Source organism: Idiotropiscis lumnitzeri, chromosome 14 (genome assembly GCF_059441095.1).
Source record: "Idiotropiscis lumnitzeri isolate Australia: NSW breed Sydney's pygmy pipehorse chromosome 14, RoL_Ilum_1.0, whole genome shotgun sequence".
Lineage (NCBI taxonomy): Eukaryota > Metazoa > Chordata > Actinopteri > Syngnathiformes > Syngnathidae > Idiotropiscis > Idiotropiscis lumnitzeri.
The window spans coordinates 11,588,601-11,610,469 of record NC_142404.1 but is presented as its reverse complement, the minus strand read 5'-3'; the positions used below and the strand labels follow the sequence as shown (position 1 = coordinate 11,610,469).

The 21,869-nt window shown below is 39.3% G+C and overlaps 4 protein-coding genes across 4 annotated transcripts in view; 1 reads left to right on the top strand and 3 right to left on the bottom strand.

Moving 5' to 3' along the window:
- uggt2 (UDP-glucose glycoprotein glucosyltransferase 2) overlaps positions 1-6,227 on the top strand; it is a 33,933-nt gene extending 27,706 nt beyond the window's left edge. Inside the window, exons 34-40 of the mRNA XM_088315059.1 lie at positions 64-148; positions 2,068-2,250; positions 2,326-2,486; positions 2,938-3,052; positions 3,229-3,345; positions 3,629-3,788; positions 4,361-6,227. Coding sequence (XP_088171185.1) covers positions 64-148; positions 2,068-2,250; positions 2,326-2,486; positions 2,938-3,052; positions 3,229-3,345; positions 3,629-3,788; positions 4,361-4,383 — 844 coding nt within the window. The 3' untranslated portion in view covers positions 4,384-6,227. The remainder of the gene's footprint in view (positions 1-63; positions 149-2,067; positions 2,251-2,325; positions 2,487-2,937; positions 3,053-3,228; positions 3,346-3,628; positions 3,789-4,360) is intronic.
- Positions 6,228-6,276: 49 nt separating this feature from the next.
- Positions 6,277-14,351, bottom strand: dnajc3a (DnaJ (Hsp40) homolog, subfamily C, member 3a). Its single transcript, XM_088315060.1, has 12 exons — positions 14,065-14,351; positions 12,628-12,738; positions 12,430-12,554; positions 12,108-12,182; positions 11,292-11,444; positions 11,045-11,226; positions 10,234-10,353; positions 9,729-9,834; positions 9,524-9,647; positions 7,262-7,394; positions 7,037-7,185; positions 6,277-6,695 (listed from the first exon to the last, which is right to left on the bottom strand). The coding sequence occupies exons 1-12, from the start codon at positions 14,144-14,146 to the stop codon at positions 6,544-6,546; spliced, it is 1,512 nt and encodes a 503-aa protein (XP_088171186.1). The 5' UTR covers positions 14,147-14,351; the 3' UTR covers positions 6,277-6,543.
- Positions 14,352-14,863: 512 nt separating this feature from the next.
- LOC148323479 (claudin-10-like) lies at positions 14,864-17,510 on the bottom strand. Its single transcript, XM_088314486.1, has 5 exons — positions 17,203-17,510; positions 16,533-16,694; positions 16,165-16,246; positions 15,306-15,413; positions 14,864-15,230 (listed from the first exon to the last, which is right to left on the bottom strand). Exons 1-5 carry the CDS (start codon positions 17,432-17,434, stop codon positions 14,990-14,992), a joined length of 825 nt encoding a protein of 274 aa, XP_088170612.1. The 5' UTR covers positions 17,435-17,510; the 3' UTR covers positions 14,864-14,989.
- Positions 17,511-18,776: 1,266 nt separating this feature from the next.
- Positions 18,777-21,581, bottom strand: cldn10l2 (claudin 10-like 2). Its single transcript, XM_088314487.1, has 5 exons — positions 21,289-21,581; positions 20,157-20,318; positions 19,997-20,084; positions 19,153-19,260; positions 18,777-19,073 (listed from the first exon to the last, which is right to left on the bottom strand). The coding sequence occupies exons 1-5, from the start codon at positions 21,518-21,520 to the stop codon at positions 18,878-18,880; spliced, it is 786 nt and encodes a 261-aa protein (XP_088170613.1). The 5' UTR covers positions 21,521-21,581; the 3' UTR covers positions 18,777-18,877.
- Positions 21,582-21,869: the final 288 nt, after the last annotated feature.

Here is a 21,869-nt window from a genome sequence, read left to right as displayed (position 1 = left end):
AAGTCATCTTCTTTTCAGCCTTGATCCTGTGAGTTCTCCCTCTCCTTGCGCCTCTGTTTGCAGGATCATGATGCTGTCCGTCCTTCGCCACACCAAAACGCCCGTCAAGTTTTGGTTTCTCAAGAACTACCTCTCCCCTTCGTTCAAGGTAACTTTGGCAAACATTTTGCCTTTTTTGATGCATTCAAGTTGCACCACCCCATTAATGGCTAGAATCGGCAAAAAAAAATGTATGTATAATCAACTACAGTATAGCTACCTCAATATGGCTGCAAAACACATCATTGTATTTAATATTGGTTTAAATCGAGACAGATGCTAAAAGATAGACGATTTAAAAGCAAATCTCCAATGTAGAGAATCACACTTTGAGTAACTGTGATTTAAAAAAAAATAAAAAACAAATGCAAAGTTTAGAAAGTTGAACTCATTGTCTCAGCTCTCAACTGCTGTGGGCATGTCCACTGATTGCACGCTCTAACTATCAGCCAAATAAAAATGGATACTGCTTCCTCTAGCATCTTTTTTCCAACCGGTCATGGAGGACCTTTTGCATGCTGAGATAATAAAACAACGAGGCACTCTAAAGCTCCCACGCCGGCGGTCTATCCAAAAAGGAAGACCGGCAAAGCTAGCTCGCTAACTGCGCTTTGCAATTGTACCCATTGATGTGAATGAAAGCACTCAAGCTCTCAACGACTCAGGCCAACACCAAAGTGCGACACTCGGCTGCGTTTTAGTGACGCCCACCAAAAAAAGAAAAAAATCGGAGTTCTCAATCTTTGCACGTTTTCAGCAATTGTCAAACAAATCTCTGAATTCACTTAACAAGGTCTCCACGTTGTTCCAAATTGTCCTGCGTGTCCCCCCTGCTTAAGTGTCTGTGACTTTGGCATTTGATTGGAGTCAAGGCAACCGAGCTTGCCATTCGAAAGGTAATTCTGCTGGATGCATGCTGCTTATTTCTTTGCCTCAAACGCACTTTGAGGAACACGTTCCTCTCAAAGATTCCTTTTGATGTCATTCCTTTGATATGTCTGTTACCTTGGAAAACAACACAGCGGCACCAAATGCACTTTCATTTCACCGCCTGTAAACAAACGCGCCTTCTCAAATCGCTTCACATCACTTACTTCTGTCTACAGGTCGGTATCGCGCGCCAACAAAACTTGAAACCGGGATTTCTTGACGATGGGCATTTACCATTGTGTAAGCCGCTTGAGCTATTTGTTCCTTTTGCTGTTCTTCAAAGTGCGACTGAGTTAGTTTTTTTTTTTGTTTCTTCCTTTCTCCGAAAGAATTCAATTTTGGCTGCAATTGACGACTAGATTATCCCATCGATTAATCGAGTAATCTGATTTTAAAAATAACAAAATCTTTTCACGTTATTATTGAATGTGCATGTGACGTGTAAGTGTTATTTTTGTTCACTCGAGGCAGCCATCATCATGTTTTACTTTAGCGTCTGTGGCTGACAGTTAACTCTATGAGCGACATTGACGTCACCCTAACGAGAAGCGACGGAAATTTTTTTTTTTTCAAAAAATAAACAACCATCCCCCCCCAAAAAAAAGCACTGGGTCTTTCACCATTTAGCAAATTAATGCAGAAGCTCCTGAACATGCATGAAGTTTTTGTCACATTAAACCGACTGCAAAGAGTGTCACAAAAGTGAGGAAAGGCTCCAGATTGTTTTTTTTTTCAATTTAGAAGTAGAACCAATGATGTAACGTAAATGCATACACATGCATGCACACACTACTAAATACTACTACTACTGCTAAATAGTCAGCAAATAGTGAGCAAATCTTATCAAATGTAACGTTGTTACACTGGCAATTTTTTGCAAAAGCATTATTTTGCCATCAAAAGCACAATTTCATTGTTGCTGGTGTCTGAGGACTGCTCAGATGTTTGAGGTGTCACTAAAGCAAAAATAAAAATAGCATATAAGTCAAAGTGTGCAAGTATACTTTGTGGAATACACATCTCTGGTATACCGCCACCACCACAAATGTGAACCATTGTGCCTGGATCCATTCTTTTGCATCTCAATGATTTTTCTAGGAGACCATCTCCCACATGGCCCAGTCATACGGCTTCCAGTATGAACTTGTGCAGTACAAGTGGCCACGCTGGCTTCACCAGCAGACTGAGAAGCAGCGCATCATCTGGGGCTACAAGATCCTCTTCCTGGACGTCCTCTTCCCCCTGGCTGTAGACAAGATCATCTTTGTGGATGCCGACCAGGTCAGCATGCAAACCGACGCGATCAAGATGGGGTCAGTGAGAATTGCTCGAGTTCCCGCCTCCTTCTCTTCGCAGATAGTTCGGGCAGATCTGAAGGAGTTGCGAGATCTGGACTTGGAGGGCGCTCCGTATGGATACACACCTTTTTGTGACAGCCGTACAGAGATGGACGGCTACCGCTTTTGGAAGAGTGGCTACTGGGCGTCGCATCTGGGACACAGGAAGTACCACATCAGGTACACTACAGCACTGGCATATGTTCGTACATATCCGCTTTTTTTTTTTTTTTTTGGAACCACATTTGGAAGGCCTGATTCTAATCAGAAGAGAGCTGATTTCATGCACTTTTTCCCCTGATTAAAATCCCTAATTACATTAAAATCCAAAAACATACGTTCAGTATTGCATTACTCACTTTAACTTCATTTTTTCGGCTCCCATTTTAATTTGATTTGACGTAGTGTCCTTGAGGTCTTGAAAGGTGCTTACAAATATTATTATTATTATTATTATTGTTATTTTTTCTGTTATATTTTTTAAAAAATATTTTTATTTTATTTTTTTTCTTATAAAACCTTCTTTCTTGTGTGAAGCACATTGAGTTGCCTTTGTATGAAATGTGCTATAAAAATACATCTGCCTTTCCCCGCCGTGCAAATAATTTCTCACGCCGCATCTCCTCTGCAGCGCGCTCTACGTGGTGGATTTGAAGAAGTTCCGCAAGATCGCGGCTGGCGACAGATTGCGAGGACAGTACCAAGCACTGAGCCAGGACCCCAACAGTCTGTCAAACCTGGACCAGGTAAAAAAAAAAAAAAAAAAACATTTTCCATCTCTTAAGTTATTACCTCTGTGGTGGTGTCACTCACTCACTGAGCATTATTGTCCTTGTAAAGTAAGAATTTGTACAATCTCATTGGACCGACTATGTCTGTACCGCATGTCGCTCTACTTGTCCCGCTATTGTGCTGCTTGTAGGACCTTCCCAACAACATGATCCACCAAGTGGCCATCAAGTCTCTCCCTCAGGAGTGGCTGTGGTGTGAGACGTGGTGCAACGACGCCTCCAAAATCACAGCCAAGACCATCGACCTGGTGAGAGCCGCGATCAAACTCTTGAGCACATTTGCTTGAAATGAGGAGGAATATGAGCCGCTGAAAACTACAGTGGCCTTACTCAATTTTCCTCATTTTTAAGGGCGATATTAGATGAATGCTGTTCTAAATCATGCTTTTTTTTTATGCAAAAGAACCAAAATGCACTCTTGTTGTCACTGGCTCATATTAGAGTGGGAATTCTGTCTGATGCCGATTCTTTGAGGGAGGCAGTTTTCCTCAAGAGTGTGTTGTCTTGTGTTGTGTTGTGTTTGCGGCGTAGTGCAATAACCCCAAAACCAAAGAGCCCAAACTGACGGCAGCGGCGAGGATCGTTCCTGAGTGGGTCGACTACGACAACGAAATCAAGCAACTGCTCAACGGAATCCGTCAAGGGGAACACGCCACCACGCCCGAGCGGACGCCGTCGCAACAAAATGGAGGTGCGCATAGCAGTTTGACTTTTCAAAACATTATTACGGGGACTTTTTTTCTTCAAATAAATAACTTTTATCCTCAAAGTAGGATTCAAATGTTCCTGGTGGGAAAAAAAACCCTAATATATTTTAGTTAAAAAAAATACTACTTCATAAAAATTATAAATATTTTTTTTTCTCATTTTGTTGCCTTTTTCTTCCTTGAATAAAATCTTTTTTTTTCTCCAATGTTTTTTTACTCTCATTTTTGTCTTTTTCCCCTAATTGTTTTTTTATAGCTACCAATAAAAGAGCGAACAAGGGAATTTGTTCGCAAAGAAATAAATTGATGTCGAGAGTGACACATGGCCATTTTTTGTGATATAAGAAATACATATAAATTAAAAAAAAGAAAGTCTCATAAAAACATTACATTGCTGATTTTTTTTTCTCTTAAGTGTAAAACCATTTTACTACCATTGTGACCCCGCCTCCAAAAAAAAAATAAAAATAGACTAAACGCTGTTTTTATTTGCACACTAAAAACAAAACGCTGCTTCCTCCTTCCAATGACTTCCAAAACTTGTTTTCCTTGACAGGCCAAAAGCGCGATGAACTTTAGCAGATGGGTCAAGTGAAGACGCCTCAAGTCAGACAATTGCATGCACACATGAGATGCTTTTTGGGATATTTGCCACGTGTGCTCCGACAGTCGATTTGCACCATCCACACCTGACGTGCTCAAATAACCAAGAGAGACGTCGCTACTGGCACACTTGGATGAAGCCGAGTGAAAGGAGCGAGATCAGGTTTGTGAAGGCATACATTGCACTGAAATCCTGTCTTATTATTTAACATAACATTTTAAAAAAAAAACAAAGTGATAAAGCGTATAAGCCTGTATACGTCAATACATATGTTGCTACACTGTTTATGGTCAGTAGAAAAATTTCACATGGATGGCCGTCGATGGCATTTTTGCGTTGTGTGTTAGCATTGAGCTGACATTCAAAGCGATGTGGTTGTTCTAAATATACATCATGTGATTCGCTTTGTTGTATGTTTAGTTTGAGAGTGCTTCAAATGGGCCGCTTAAAGCCTTTTTTTTTAAAGAATTGTTTACTGTCTGGCAAATTTCTGCCTCGTTCTGAAGTAAGTTCACTGCAACCATTCAGCAACGGTATTTCAAAGCAAAAAAAAAAAAAAAAAAAAATCATCCACATGACTCGTATCTCAAGGCACCACTAGCGTTGTCTGTATATTATGCCATGTAAAAATGAAATCATCTCGTCAGTTGATTGAGGAACGACAACAAAACTTTACTCCTCCGCTCCTAATTTTGCCTTTACCTTGGTCAATATGAGAAAAAAAAAAATGCAAATGTTCTGACGTTTTTTTTACTGAACATTATAAGGTATTTTTTTGTAAAGTGAATTTGTAAAATGTAAAAAAACAAAAAAAAATTTCAAAATGCATTTTCTATATAATGTAGATTAACAAATTGCAAATTGACATCTTTAGTCTTATTAAACTATGATTGCCCCTACTCTGCCTGCTGCATTACTCCCTTACAAATTTTCTCTTTACTTTTTCTGTTTATTTTTTAGTTTTGTAGTTTTGCAAGCAGGGAAAAAAAATTCACAACTTGTAATTTAGACAAATCTTCATAGTCACCCCCATATTCTTGTCAACATTAAATACTTTGTATAAGCTGTTGCTTAGCAACAGCAATTAAATGCCTTTCTAAGCTACACTTAGCAAAAGCCATACAGTAATTACGACACAGTGGCATTTATCCTTAACTGGCTTTATACTGTATTTTCTCAGTTTGAGATTTCTTTACGCAACCCTTTATTTGAAGGTGGCCTCTTCTTGAGAATGAGAGTGAGTTGTTACATAAGTTTGGGACCGAATCACCCGTGATTGAGGCAGGGCGCCTAATAGTTTGGAGTTTAACATTACCCTGCCAGGGTTCATTCTCTCATTAATAGGAATTAAAGATTTCATGTCAAGTTCATCCATTTTCTGTAGCGCTTGTCCTCAACGGGGTTGCGGCGGAGTTGAAGCTTATCCCAACTGACTTCCAGCGAAAGTCGGGTTACTTTTTATCAGCCAATCACGTTCATGTTAAATCACAGCTGATTAAAGCCTTTTTCATAGAGTAGCATTAAATGTTGCCAAAATAGCCACATGAGTACTATCGTAATGAATTCTACAAAACGAGCAAATTAGCAGGCTGAGCTAACCTCACATCTGAAAATAGGTCTTGGTTTATCATGTTCAGTGTTTACATTTGTAAAACGAATCCTGCCAAATACTGTTTATTTGAACACAAATGACTACTGGCCATTATTTCTGAAGGTTTCCGTATTCAGTATTGTCTCAGGAATGGAAGATGTTGCAACGTGAAACCCAACGTGGTCCACATATGTCATGGATGAAAATAAACCAAACTTTTGAACACAATGGATGTGTTGATTCATTGTGTGATCAACCACAAGTTCAAACTTTGAAGTGCATTTAATATACATAAATAAGCTCTTTATTTACATGTCAAGACCAGTCATATAAAAATAGCAGTTTGTTTTCACGTACAAAACGATTTTCCTGAATGGATGCGCATCAAAGAGAAAACCCATACTTCGGAATGAACTCTTTGCTCCTTGTAGTTAAAAAGTTTCTGCAATGGAATAGTCCGCATGTTGACAAACTGCTTTAATTAAGGTCACATTCTCCCTTTTTAAATGGAGAAGAAATTACTTGAGTCTCAACTCAAGCGTCCTCAGTTGTAGTTGAATCTGAAGTTGAAGGGACCTGATCCAAACGGGTTGAAGCCGTGGAACGTGTGGAATTGATGGCCGCCGCCCCTGTGGTGACCCTGCTGACTTTCGGGGTCCATGGGGTCTTCGCCGTGGTCAAACTTGGTTCTCATCTCTGGAGGATATGGGCGGAAACAAAATAATCAATATTGGCTGGGAAATTGACAAAATATTGCCATACAGAGGTTATGAATTTAACTAATGAATTTGCTGACAAATGATTTTTTTTATCTTAGAAATGTGTTAAGTATTCCCATTTCAAAATCGACAGGAAAGCCGCACCGTTGCATTAGCCGTATGGTTCAAAATCTAGGAAAAATGTAGCGGCGGGTCCGGAAAATCCGGTATATGAAATACAGTATAAAGCAGTGTTGAGGTCAAAATTCTGATTCTGATCATCTCTTAGTATTTATCAGGGACGGACACGGACCGATACCAGGCAGGTGTGGTTCTTACCCGGGTCAGTTAGGACCTCCTTGGCCTGAGCGATGTCGATGAACCTCTTCTCTGCCTTTTTCTTTTCTTCTGGATCCTGGAAGTTGTCCGGGTGCCACTGTTGGGCCAGTTTTCTGTACGCTTTGATGATCTCCTTCTTCTGGGCCGTCCTGTTTTGAAACAAAACAACTTTTATAACATCATAGATTAACACTGATTCTGTGAAAAATGTTTGCAAATTTGGACCTCTTGACTCCCAAGATCTTGTAGTAGTCTCTCTTTTGAGACTGCTTGAGAAGGCGCCGGGCTTTCTCCAGACCTTCTTTCACTTGACGGTCGTTCTCGCTGTGTTCGGACGCACTTTCATAATCTCTAATAGCTGCAACGCACGAGAGAAAAAAAATACATCAGCGAAAAGAAAGCTGACGAAAACGAATCAATGTGGAGACCTTTGTTTCATTCATACATTTCGTTTTTTTTTTTTTTAACTTTCAAGTGAATTTCTAATTTTGGAGGTGTTACGGTGCAAAAATGCAGTGCAGTACTTGTACAATTATTGCTTTTTATGAGTGACGACGTAAAAGTGTAAATAAAAATCCATTAACATTAAATTTGATACTTGTGTTTTTATGAATTACACAACATGCCTTTTTAATTTATATCAACTATTTGTAAATTTGAAATTGGCAAGTGTAACACGTCATTCATTTTATTTGTACTTTTTACACTCAAGCTAACACCTCGGTTGACTTGACACGTGACACACACTAAATATTTTCTATTATTTACATCTATACTCTAAAAATATTTCAACGGAATAATCTGTGAATATTTGTTCATAACAGCATCAGCCATCACTTTCCGCTCATGTTGCAGCTGCTCCAGGCTGTTTGAGTCCGTTTATCCAGCGAGGTGTACTCAAAGGTGAATTAAGCGGCCTCGGGCTGTGACACTTTAAAAGCCACCACCTCCGCGTCTGAGCGCTCCCGCTGTGTTCATTGTGCATTTAAGCTCGGAGACAGATTTGGACGAGACGGTTGAAGAGGTTGTCGGGTCTGCTTGAAGGGATGCTGCTATTAAACATGTTTAACGGACACGGCCGGGTGCGATTTGCAATACGCACTTGTGCATGATGTTTGAGTATCGCATTCAAGTGACAGGTTTAGACAAATAGCAGCCGAGAATGTGTTGTTTAGCAAAGAGAACACCAGGTGTCAGGTGGGAACGGAATTATTCACCATCTGCCCTCACTGGATGTTGGGACACTTTGTGCTTATCAAATCCACTGGCTAGATAAACAAAAACATTCTGCATATTGTGGCAGCGTGATAAATGGGACACTTTACACTCGTCCTAACTTCACATAGCTAATCATATACGGAACATAATACAAAACCCACGCACACAATAATCGGAGTCATTTTAATGCCACGAGAATAATAAATAATAATAGGAGGGGAGAAAATGTTACATTGTTTAAACTTTACAACCTGAATTATTAGGATTTCTAATAACACAACTGTTTTTAACTGATCGAGACAAACTGCTGTCAATAACCCAAAAAATGTGCTTGCTAAAACTTGTCTTTTATGTCAGTGTTAATTCTGAGACACTGAGGTCATACTAACCCGAAGAGGTTAAACCAACTCAACTGCATTCCATTTATCGTCATTACCGAAAACATAAAAAAAAATAAATAAATGACGTTGTTATCAAAATGATGTTTTCGTGTGATAACAAAGACGACAATAAACACAAATAGAATTTCACGTCTCAAGCAAGCATTAAGCACAAATGAATTGAATTACGCACGGCACAACTTTTCTATGACTTATCGTTACTCAACTTTTAATATTTAATGTTTCCCATTCATCTTGCTTTAGTGTTGAAATGTATCTTGGCACAACGTAATCAGTTCACATTTTAAAGTTTGATTGTTTGAGTATGAAGTTCTTTTACGCTATGACAAAAAAGTCAAGTCGAAGTTAGAAAAGCAACTAAAATATATATTATACATCATTTTGCTCAACTCTTTTTAAATATTTTTTTCATAACATTCTGACTTTATTCTTATAAACTAACTTCACTTCCATTATATTTCAACATCATTCTTAATCATTTCAGACTTACATCGTAAATCATTCTCAATCATTTCAATGAGGCCATTTTTGATGATAAGCTTCTAAAATGAACAGTGAAATACGACAACCAATAATAATAAAATAACATTTACAGACTCCTTCAAAAGGTTTCAGTTTTTCTTGATGGTGGAGCCACAAGGACCCCTTGTGGCACATACCGGTCATGAGCCTGTTGGTGGTCAGATGAAAATTTGGCCTTGCTCACAAAATGAGGTGGTTTTGTTTTTTAAAGTGAGAAGCAAGTAAATAAAATTTTTTTTTAAATAATAATCACGCAAAGGGCTCATGTAGCTACTTCAGACGAGCCGTAAACAGCGTGCACATACCCCACATGTGGCATGCTCGGCTAAAACGTGACGGTGCTTACCCTCCTCGTACTGTTCATCTTGGATGTAGGCCTCGGCCCTGTCCTTCAAAACGTTGACGTTGTGCGGGTCCAACTGGAGGACTTGGCCGCACACCTTGATGGCTCTGGCGGCCTGTGTCTGGCCCTGTCACAGCCAAAGCCAACACGTGACCTTTAACCCGTGTTCAAATGCGCATAAAATGGCGGCAGGATGGGCTGGTCTTACGTGTGTCAAAGCGTGGCAGATGCGCTCCTTAGCCAGGATTGTGTAATGGACCACGTTGGGTTCCGTCTTCATCGCCGCTTCGAATTTACTTACAGCATCCTCGTACCTGAAAGGTAAGCGCAAAACGACGAGGCGCTAAAAATGAAAAATTCAAGCCATGATATAATACAGCAATTCTAAAATCATGAGCGCTATGTGGGCTCCCACAAGTGGGGAGCACACAATCCCGTTACAAAAGCGTCATTTATTTATTCTTTTCAATCCATACAGTAGATTTGTCAATTGCAGTTCACTTGTATTTAACTTTTTTTTAAGCATAATGTTCATGCTCAAACTTCACGTAACGTTACATTGGCATAAAATAAAAACCTCCGCCTTGTTTTTGAAGAACGCGTCGGCCTTCGAAGGGCACTTCTATGTTTTAATGTCGGTCGGGTCATTACTGAAGTAATGCAAGGAGTTTTCCTGGCCTAACACACACGCGCGCACACATGCACACACACACCTCTGCTCTTGTATGAATTCCTCCGCAGACTGGATCTGTTTGTTGAGCTTCTTGACCTGCTTGTAGTGACTGAAGCACTGCTTGTGATCGGGGTCCAACTTTAGGCACTCGCGCACCTCACTGCACATCACACCAGAGGAGAAAAGTATATCAAATGTAAACTATAAATGCATAACGCAGTCGTGCGAGCCGTTTTTGAATTATATTGTCCAGTCAGTGTTCCATAGTCAGTATTTGCAGAATCATCTATTCACTGATTTTATTTTGTGCCCTTTTAGTTTGAAAATGATCACTGCATGCATCATAACACTTGCAGAATCGTCAAACAGAGCAAGCTAACAAATAGCAGTGTTGCAACACTTTCAGCAACACATATTTGAACACTAATGTTGGACCAACCCTTGCAGACAGGTAAGGCAACAGTCATCCAAAAAAGCTGTGGAAAAAAATCGGTTTTAATTTTTTACATTCCATTTATTTATAACTGTATGCAGCCATAATTGTTTTTAAAGGGTTCTATAAATAAAGTCTTGAGTCAATATTTTACATTATAGAGCACAATATTTCTTACTAAAAAGAACTGATTCTTTTAAGTAATGAGCATGGTAATGGAACAAATTAAACTTGTATCTCAAGGCATCACAGCACAAGAGTGAAGGAAGCCGCAAAGCGCTTTTCTTGTGGTCCCTTTCGTGACAGAAAACGTAAACACTTCCTTATCCCCTCCGACGTAATGAAGACGCGCACATCAAATGTAGCATAATTCATCGGTTAGCAGCGTTCCACTGAGACAGCGTTATTTTGTTCTTACTTGAGGGACATCTCGTGGTCTCCCAGACTGTAGTAGATGGTGCTGAGCTGATAAAAGGCGTGCGTGTTGTCATTCCTCAACTTGGACGAGGCCTTCAGATCGCTGATGGCTTTCCCCATCTCGCCCATCTGAATGAAGCACTCGGCGCGCATCTCGCGAGACTTCACGTCCCAAACGCAAGTCTGTAACGTGCACGTGGTTGACTCAAGCGTGACGGGGGGGATGCAAACTAATTCAAGCGTCTTGCCTCAATGACGGTTTCGAGCAGGGCGGCTGCCGTCGCGTAGTCTTTGTTGTCGAAGCTGTGCCGCGCCTGCGCCACCAGATGCTGGATCTCGTATGCTTTGGACAGCTGATTCTGGGCCTCACTTGCCTCCTTGTCACTGGGGTGAACTTTCAACTGAAATATCACATACTTGCAATCAATGAGACTGGATTTAAGCGGCAGTGTTCAAGTGATACAATTCTGTGCTTTCAAGTGGCATGAGGACGATATCGAGTGAAGGCCCTAGCTTGTATGGACGCAGATATCGCACACGTCTTGTCGCTCATCAGATTTAAAAGAACGCAAAAAAAAAAAAGTGCCGTATGTGACTTCTGACCAATCACGACTCAAAGTCAGAAGACAGGTGAGCCGTCATTGGTCGTTACCTGAGCACTTGGGCACGGCCATATCATTTGCGGCCCCTGAGATGGATTCAAAAAGGTGGTTTTGCTATTTAATTCATATTCCGCACACGCAAGATTAATCGAAATGGTGTGTTTTGACGAGTGGGGCAGCGTAGAAAATATTCATGTAAAAAACATTTTTGATTTGACTTTCCTTTTAAATACATACTAGCCCTAATTATTGCGGGAGAGAATTCAAATAAATTTTTCTTAATGTAGAAACCTACAAAATAGAATGCAATAAAAATGCTACTTATGTGTAGGAAGCTCACATATAAAACAGTTGAAGGCGCTGTGTTTCATTTCAGTTTACTAAGTCAGGAGGCAATCGAGCTGCAGAGCAACACTGACACCTCCAGGTCAAACCAAACTCTTGTCCATGTTGTCCACTCACCACCGTATGGAAGTCACTCTCTGCTTCATCAAGCTTGCCTTGCTTCAGAAGGAGGTTTCCCCTCTGGAGACGTGCCTGAGAAGGATTAGGAAATTCATTGGTTAGATGCCATATGTTGTATGAAGCTGCGCATAGCAACCACACAAAAGATAAAAACCAAACCTATGTTTTGTTTGTCTTTGACTTTTATTGTTTAGTTTTTTTGTGATGTCACCACTGTTGGGTAACCAGTGATAATAAAAATAATGGAAGGCGACAGTTGGCCTGATTTTTTTTCCTACTATTTCCTATAGAAACACTCGCTCGCAAAAGAGACACTCACAGATGTGAAGTCAGGTTTGAGTTCGATGACTCTGCTCAAATCTGGCAGTGCCGACTTGGACTTGCCCATGGCCAGATAAACCGTGGCTCTCCTGTAATAGGCCAAGTAGTTCTTGGGATCTCCATCTGACAAGAGGATATCGATGTGTCGCGACATGCAAATGCATGGAAGACTCTATGGAATGTTTAGGCCACTTACCCACAGCGGCATGGAAGTGAGACAAAGCGTCAGCGAGTTGACCTGCTGCCAGCAGCTTCTTGCCCATCTCCATGTGATGGTCCACACTCCCTTCCCTGCCACACTTGACTCCTGACAAAACAAACACATACACAAAAACGTATGCTCAAACTCGGGCTGCGCGATATGGTCTGAAAATAAATGTGTTTTCTCATTCTCATAAAAACTGGTTTTCAGATTTTTAGCCATCTGAAAATCCCAACAACGATATTCACTTTCATCAACTTTCACAGAAATACTAGGAATATGTGTGGGTTTTTTTTTTCTTTACAGAAAAAATATTTTGTGGGATATAATAACAGCCAACAACAACAGACAATAAGATGATCATGTACCTGGTGATTACATCGGTAGTGTGGGTAGAGTCACATGGCTGTAAATCAATCAAAATTTTAAGGACGGTACTAAGTTGCCCAGTTATCCGATGGTAATTTATTCGTACTGTACCAAGTGAGAGGCCAAAAACCCACCACTACCATATGGGAGTACTTTTGCTTAAGTCACATAAAGTCAGTCATATTCAATATTCAAAGTGCGTTTGCATCATCTGCAAGTGTAACACAGCTATTCTGAGGAAGGCAAATGTAGAACGGATTGGAATTTTCAGCCTGCTCATAAAAGCAATGACATTGACCTCTCTCTGATCAGCGACCTGTGAAAGTTGATTTAAGTAACCCAGATGCTTTGAAGCCAGTCGGACAGGTGCTGCATATTTTAGACGCATACTGATGTTGATTTAGTCGATGAAATAACTACAAGACTGCTTGTACTGACCTCATCAAGATTGGAGGGTGAGGGTTTGAAACTTTTAACAATAACATTGAGCTCAAATCCAGGACTCATGGACAGTTTGGGGACTTTACAGAGGAAGAAGAAATATGCAACCTGCGAGGCTGTTTTATGTTGTTAGGTTCCATGACCACTTCTTTATACGAGTCAGCCTTCCCCCCCCCCACATGATTATTTAATCACCTAATCAACTTGACATATATAGTTTCCAATAGCAGTCAATGAGTTTGCACCCATATATTGTTCCAAATGGACTGATTAGCATATTGAGGATGATTCCATTCATTGTAAGTCATTACTTTTTCATAGAGGCTGTACTCACTCTGCAGTAAATATTCTGTATTATATGTCACTGTTTGTCTTGAGTCACTTCAACCATAACGCAAACAGGTAGTTTAGGTCCCTCTAAGGCGACCAAAATGACAAAGAGGGGAGAAAGTAGACATTGTTAGCTAGCCTGCTACGTATTGACTTTTAAGGCGACGCAGACGTTATAGCGCTGTTATCGATTGAGCTAACGCATATGAAATGACCAAAAAGCAGACAGCTAGTGTCGTAAAGCACACCGCGAAATACATTCCACATTACTAAAGTAAAGTAAAGACTTACCTTCGTATCGCATGTCAATCAAAACAAGAACATATGGCAAGTAAGTTAGTATCTTATGAGCCACGTGCTCCATGGAAACCATGATTAAATCCCACTCGAGTTGCTCTCGTCGTCCGTGGCGAGGTGAGAAGTGATCCAAAGCGGCGTTAGAACTAATGCTTTTGGGTTGAATGTCCAAACCAGTCCCATGTGTTGACACCTATGAAGCAATGAGCTGTCAGGAAGCTTTCCTTTCTCGTCTCCTTGGCTGGCAGCCACACACAACTCCGCGAACCGGTCGTGTGGCACGCTGATTGGCTGCCGTGTTGGGGAAAACCACGCCCATCCCAAGAGCTTCAACTGAGTGGAGCCACGGCAGCACTTAACGTGTGTGGAAACACCCTTCAAAGTTTATCATATATATATATATATATATATACCCTTGTGAGGAGAAGCTGCTTGGATGATGGATGGATGTATAATAGATAGGCTCAAGCGCCCCTAAAGAGGGAGCTACACCGGTGCTTGGAGGTGCTATAGCCCCATGAGAAATCTGTGTAGCCCCAAATAAGCCCTCCAGCATTTAATATCGGTCAAGCACCCCGCTGTGCATTTGTCGTGTAAATTCCTCTCTTAAAACAGCATGTACGCACAATATGGAACATCTCTTAATTCCTACCACTCGATACCAACACGATAATATTGTTATCAGTCTTCATTTTGCCATATTGAACTGTAGCTTACTGTGTGGATGGTGTATTTGTACATAGATGTGCTGTTGTATCGAAATGATTTGTAGTGGGGAAGTATGTTTACAATGTTTGATTTACAAATCAAATTTATGAATCCAACTCAAAAAACCAAGCCATTCTTCTTTTGCAGTCGTTGAACATTTAAATAACCTTCATCAAATGTGAAAAAAATGGTGTCCTCATTCCAAATGAAATCAAACATATGCATTTGTTGACGATGTTCTGGTGCTGCCGGTGACTGCAGAGATGCTGCTGCCGCTGGCTCTACTACTGCTTCTACTACTACTAGTGCGGCTACCACTACCACTAGTAGCACTACTAGTACGGCTACTCGGCGCTTTCCTGCTCTCACTCACATCTGAGAGAGCCACCTTCTTCTTTGTGGGCGCGGCCATATAGGGATCAGGGAACATGTATGCGGGGTCCACTTCGTAACTGAAATCAAAATGAATTGATTATTATTATTTTTTTTTAATCGCTGTTAGCAAGGTGTAATTTAAGTAGAAGTACCTAGATTGGCATCCTTCCTTCCCCGCAAAGATACTGTAAAGAAGACCTCCAACCACCAGTAATGTTGAGCCTCCCCAGCCGATAAACACGCCAACACCGATTTCAAACCTAAATGATGTCAAGTCATTAATTACTCATATTAATATATATATGTATATATATATAAATATATAAATAATAAATATATATATATATAAAGATATATATATATATATAAAGATATATATATATATATAAATTATATATATATATATAAATTATATATATATATATATATATATATAAATATATATATATATATATATATAAAGATATATATATATATATAAAGAGATATATATATATATAAATTATATATATATATAAAAATAATATATATATATATATATAAATATATATATATATAAATAAATAATATATATAATATATATATAAATATATAAATAATATATATATATAAATATATATATAAATATATAAATTATATATATATATATATATATATAGACACACACACACACACACACACACACACTTGTTCTCCGTGGGGTTGGAAAAGTGGCTAACAAAAGCCACAAAGCACTGAGCACCGAGTTGTCGCTGGTTTTGTCACATTCCTTCGGTCTACCTGTGGTCGTCAAGGTAACAAAAGCTGTGCTTATTTGCGTGATACAAAATGGTGTGATACCAACCACAATGTGACAAGTGTATATTTATTACGTTTTGAGGTCTTTATCCTTTGAGAATTTTGATGGAGAATGTTAGAGGCTACTTTAATTTTACAACAACACTATCTTTAATAGTAAACAAAAAAAAAAACATTCAGGAATACTTTTGTTATCCTGAGAAATGTCCTTACTTTTGTTCTCTGTAATTAGGATCCTGGAATTCTGCTCTGATTTTGTTGCCATAATAAGAGAAAGCAGTCATAGAACACAAACCTGAAACAAAAAGAACAAATTATAGATCTAGCAGCCGCAATATTAGGCACATTTGCAAAATTCCAATCATATCCAATACCAGAGATGTATCATAAACATATTTACCTCAATGTGCTTCACATAATTAAAAAAACGCATTTATAGGCTTTTAAAAACTAAATAATTTAAGCCGTGTCACACTTTATTGTTGTGGGTGCAATGTGCGGTCATGTACAACTTTACTGCATGTCATTTGTTTGCGCCGCTGTTCGTAATGAACTTCCTGTTCCAGCAAGTGAAGTCTTACCAGCAAAGAGGTAATTCATCCCCCCAGCAAACGTCACTCTTGCCTTGGCCAACTCCGAGCCACCGATCTTGGTGCACTTCATTCCCACCATGACCAGAACTGAGCCGAAGAACGCCAGGATGATGGCGGTGATGATGAGGGCGCGGCACATGTGAATGTCCCCTGCAAAGAATGGTTTGCGCACACAAAACAAGCGGTGCGCAGTTTGGAGTTTGCAAAAAGCAAAAACCAATCAGCTCATGGTATGAATCCACTCGTGCTCTCATTGGTCAATCTCGCACCGGGAACCAATCACGCGCCTTGAGAGTCTACTACATCCATCCATCCATTATTTGTACCCTTTTCACTTCTTGACAACAATAACGCCCCTGAGCCAATCAGGATTCGCAAAAAATAAGCACTTTAAAAAAATCCGCGAAGCAGCGAAGCCGAGATAGGTGAAGTGTGATATAGCGAGGGAATACTGTATATCAAGTAAAACTTCAATAGATGATGATACAGTCACAAATGAAAAGCCATGATTGATTGTAGCTGCATGAAGTAGCAAATGAACGCTGGATAAACACAGTATTTAAAATTGTCTACATTTTTTAATTTACAGTATATACATTTGAACTTTATCTCTGCATAAAAACAAACGTACAGTACACTGACATTGTACGGTACTTACAGTTGAGCGCAAGCAAGGACGGGATGCCCTTGCAGTCAGACACGCCAGTGGAATCGGACACACAGTCCTTCCACAAGTTCGAGAAGTAGTTCGACGTGGTCAGGACAATGCTGCCAACCTCAGACCAGGTCCAGATCTCCGTGGGCATGGTGGAGCACACCAGGATCCATCCAGACACGCAAACAACAAAGCAGCCGATCTCCATGTACATCACCACCGTCCTGTAACCCATCTTTGGTTTGAAATGAACAATTGGAGGAAGACGCGATTGGTGTGAGACGTTTTCAAGGCAGCACAGTGTGCGCCCTCATGATGATGATGATGATGATGAGAAGGCTGTTTGTGTGTGTGTCACCTCACGTCATGAGGGTCACCGTGATGTGTTTGTTGTTAGTACGAAATAAAAATGCTTACCAGCATGGCTCCAGTTTGGGGTGTTGACTTCTTGTCAGGCTTGTCATGAAGATGACAATTATTTAAGAAAATCCAGTGAGAGATTCGTAAGGACACTTGGCAGACAGTAGATTGTGAACTGTGAGGCAACAACTTGTACACTGTGACGCTCCTTTCAAATTATTTTACTGTCACCCAATATAAAAAAGCAAATCATGCAACAAATCAGGCATAGAAAGTCACTATAAGAATTGCCATCTTCTTAATTAATGTGTAACACGCAATTAAATTAAACAGTAATCATGTAATGTTAAAATTATATTTGTATTTTTGAAAACATTAGTAGGCTTAGTGCTAAAGTGAAAAAGAGAGATAAATCAAAATTCTATTGTGAGAGTCTATTAGTTTGTTACTGTAGACTACATGACACTCTGTTAGAAAGTATAATTTTATTGCATTAGAATGTATTATTCCACAAAATGCTTATATCATAAAACAGAAAACACTTGAATACTTTCTTTGTCAATTGTCACAAAATTAGTCCATTAGTTATTTTTAATATGCAGTACAGGTATACTATTTTATTATTATTTATTTATTTATTTATTTTTTGCAATTTGTCCACGTGGTTTGCAATGAGAAATAATAAGAGCTCAATGAAAAAAAAATCATTAACAAAAAAATGTATACAGCTCATTCAGATGATTACTCAAATATTTAGTTGACAATTTTAAAATATTTTTTAATTCACTTTTTAAATCACTTTTTTGTTGGCAAGTGAAGGGTAAACAAGAATTTTTTTTTTTTTTTTTTTACAATGTTAGATCATTTCACCGATGACATAAAATAATAACGGGCTCATACAGTGTATAATGTGCAAAGACAAAATTCATTCATTAATATATCTAAATGCAAAGGAGTATGTGAGTGACACTTTGAAAAGTTGGATAATCATGAGAATGAAATAAATAACAATAAAGGAAATAAATCAGTGATAATAATGATATCAAAAGTTATCATTTCGGGAGGAAACATAATTTTGTGATTCAAATTCTAAAAAGTTTGGGATAATAAAATCCTCATGTGTCATTTATTGAGGAAAAAAAATGTAAAAAAGGTTACATTTGGTGTAATTTGTGCACTGTATAAGAACTTTACTCAATTAAATTCACAATGTTGCATTCATGTTTGTATGGCAATATCCTTTTTTAATATTATTTCTTTACAGACATTTTTTTCTCCTGACATTCCAACTTTCCCCCCACATAATATAACTTTGTCGTTACACAAACGCATCTCTTCCAGAAAACCGCTCTGGTGTTGTCGCAGAGAGTTTGGAGATTTTGGAGCTGCCGGACCTTCCCGAGCCATAATAAGTTCCATAGAGCCTGTTGGGTCTGTAGTAGCCCGTGTACATGCTTCTTCCTCGCGCACGAGGGTCCATGTACGTGCCCCCTCCGTAGGCGTAGATCACTTGACTGCGCAGGGAACAAATATTCATCATTGGATATGATCTTCCTGATTATAGATAAAGAAAGTGACATCATTATGGCATACCTTTTGGGTATAAGTACCCTGAACACGGTGGCTGCGTAAAAGAGAGCTCCTAAAAGGATGAAAAAACTCCCAACCAATCCGAGAAATATGGGAGGGCCTAAATCATAGCTAGAGTTATGAAAAAGAAAAATGAAATATCATGTTATGTTGTGATAAATTTGTTGTTGTTTTTTTCTGCGGTACTGCAAGAATTATTTTCGGGTTTCAAATAAAAAGGGAGGAAAAAACTTACAAAGTTGTAGATAATTGTTTTTCATCAATATATATTTTAGATAAATTTGTCGTCGCTGTCCGGCCTCATAAGTCCAAATTCCGTGTGTCGCGAAAGTAAGTCTCCCTTTCAATTTAATTATTTAATTTTTTATTTTCACGTGAGTGTGCAATAGCCATATAATGTAGAATGCAACTTGAACGAAGCCTGGGAAGTCAAACAGACTTTTTTAAAAAATATTTGTTGCCTCCTATAAAGTTGTCATTTTAACACCATGAGGATTCCCCCCGAAAAGACGATATGTTAGTTGCACTGTAAATGTAGAAAATAAGGCATTTAAAATGAAACATATTTTCTTCTTATTTTGGATTTTGCATCAAAATGGTATGGTCCAATAGCTCAATAATTCTTAGCGCTAAGTCTTGTCCATCTGCGCTTATGACTCATACTTTGAGCCATAAAAAAAAAAAAAAAACGTGTTTTGATTTTAATCTTCAAAAGCAGCATAATCTTCAGTATTTAGAATGAGATTTGAAAAACAAGCGGAGGAACTTCATACTCAACATTGACAACACATGTTTTTCAGTGGACATTTCGAAGAGCTACGATTAAAATGGTCCCATAAAATTGTACCGTAAGAGTCCAGGTGCTAAGCTGGGAGCAAAGGTGTTCCTGGCAACCCTGTTGATGTATAAGCAGTAGGCCGCAATATCAGACACTCCTGCGTACAGAGCAGCACGTGTGGGCAAAACAGCGACAGGAACACAAATGAGGTACGCTTGTTTTAACTCACCACCCACGAAATGAAAGACCGCGCCGGCGAAAAGCATCTTGTCCTTGCTCTGCTCGTCTCCGCCGAGGTAGGTGCACTCCATGCCCAGGAAGCACAAGATGGCGGCGAAGAAGCCCAGAGTCAGGCCGCACATCAGCAAGCCCCGCACCCCCTGAACAAATGCTTTAAGATACAGTCGGCACAAAAGGTTCAACAAAAAGCATTCAAATGAAATCCTTCACAGTGGACAAAGAATGGCAGACGTGAGAGCAATGTGAACTCATTTCCAAGAGATGAGTAAAACTTGTATTTTTTTGTGCTAAAACAGTCATTTAAATGGGAACAACTTTATAAATATATTATTGACATTCATGGGAATAATGTTAGCTTGCGCAACAAAGCAAGCAAGGTGTTGGCTTCAAAAGAATGAGGTGAGCTATTTTTATTTGTCTTTACGTTGTCGGGCAAAACAAGAAAAAGATCTGTTGAAAATGTGGGAAAGCCAATTTTCACATTAGCAAAACATTAAATATTTGGTTGAATTGCCCAACTTCCATTTTGATTGAAGTTTGTTGCCTTGAAATTTTGTGTTCACCCAAGTTTTTTTTTTTTTTTTTTTTTAATAATTATTTAAAAAATTCTATCCATTTACACTGCAAAAACACAACGTGCATTTTTTAAGCTAAATCAGTAATTTAAGTTGGAAAAACTTCAAATGAAAAATTAGCAATACAATGCTAGCTAGCGCAACAAAGTAAGAAAGTTGTTTTTACAAACTGTATGTTTTTAAGTTGGGATTCAATATTCTTATTTATTGAGAAATGCAAGAAAGCCAATTTCCACAAAAGCAAAACTTAATACATTTAATTGAATTATCAATTAAGTTGGTTGCCTTGGAATTTTGAGTTCACCAACATTTTTGTTTACTGTGTAGCCTTCATCTCTCACTCTCTCCAGCTATCTATCAAAAATATTCACCTTCTCAATTGGTTCAAAATATTTGACCATGTCCATCTGTTTCCAATTATTTACCAATCTAAACAACTGTCCTGAGACTGGCAACCTGTACCGGGTGCACTCCACCTCTCGCCCCAAGTCAACTGGGATTGGCTTCAGCTCATTAGCATAATAGTAACAATGACTTCAGTCTTACGCGTGACACTCCAGAGCACAGGGAAGTCTCTGCAGTTGGTGACGGCCGTGGAGTCGGTGAAGCAATCCTTCCACAGGTTGGACCAGTACCAGGCCACCTTGATGATGAACGAGCCGCCCTGGCCTCCGAGCTGGGTGATCCTCCAGTAGTCCATGGCCATAGTGCACAGCACAAAGAGCCAGCCCAGCGTGGAAATCAGGAAGCCGCTCACTTGGATCAGACGTTTACGCATCTCCAAAAGAAAAAGTCCACACAGTTGAATTGGAGAGCTTTTTTTGGTGGGTGTGATTAGTGAAGTGTGTGTCAGTGTGGACAGTAGGCGGAGCATACGGTGTGTTTGTGCGCTGTGTCATCAGTGTTGATGAGGGCATCTTACCTGAGTGGTGCTGTTTACCGTAAACATGCAGGAGTGTGCCATCACACTTCCACATCTTTCATTCCATTTTCTGTTTCTTGCCATTGGAATCACGGTTGAACACACACACGCACACCCCCACACACACACACACACACCGGAATGCCAGAACCAAAGAAAGCAAACAAACACAACAAAACATGCTCTACTATCTTTTATTTCACAA

Excerpts from the sequence above, each read along its gene's own strand:
- dnajc3a (XM_088315060.1), bottom strand. The coding sequence starts at position 14,146 with ATGGTTTCCATGGAGCACGTGGCTCATAAGATACTAACTTACTTGCCA. Across the intron at positions 9,835-10,233 it reads GAATTCATACAAGAGCAGAG|GTACGAGGATGCTGTAAGTA; the intron begins GTGTGTGTGTGC and ends CTTACCTTTCAG. Across the intron at positions 7,395-9,523 it reads AGATGAACAGTACGAGGAGG|CTATTAGAGATTATGAAAGT; the intron begins GTAAGCACCGTC and ends CGTGCGTTGCAG.
- LOC148323479 (XM_088314486.1), bottom strand. The coding sequence starts at position 17,434 with ATGGGTTACAGGACGGTGGTGATGTACATGGAGATCGGCTGCTTTGTT. Across the intron at positions 16,695-17,202 it reads GTCCTTGCTTGCGCTCAACT|GGGACATTCACATGTGCCGC; the intron begins GTAAGTACCGTA and ends CATTCTTTGCAG. Across the intron at positions 16,247-16,532 it reads GATGAATTACCTCTTTGCTG|GTTTGTGTTCTATGACTGCT; the intron begins GTAAGACTTCAC and ends TTTTTGTTTCAG.
- cldn10l2 (XM_088314487.1), bottom strand. The coding sequence starts at position 21,520 with ATGCGTAAACGTCTGATCCAAGTGAGCGGCTTCCTGATTTCCACGCTG. Across the intron at positions 20,085-20,156 it reads GGTCTTTCATTTCGTGGGTG|GAGTGTCTGATATTGCGGCC; the intron begins GTGAGTTAAAAC and ends CTCTGTACGCAG. Across the intron at positions 19,261-19,996 it reads TTAGCACCTGGACTCTTACG|CTATGATTTAGGCCCTCCCA; the intron begins GTACAATTTTAT and ends TCATAACTCTAG.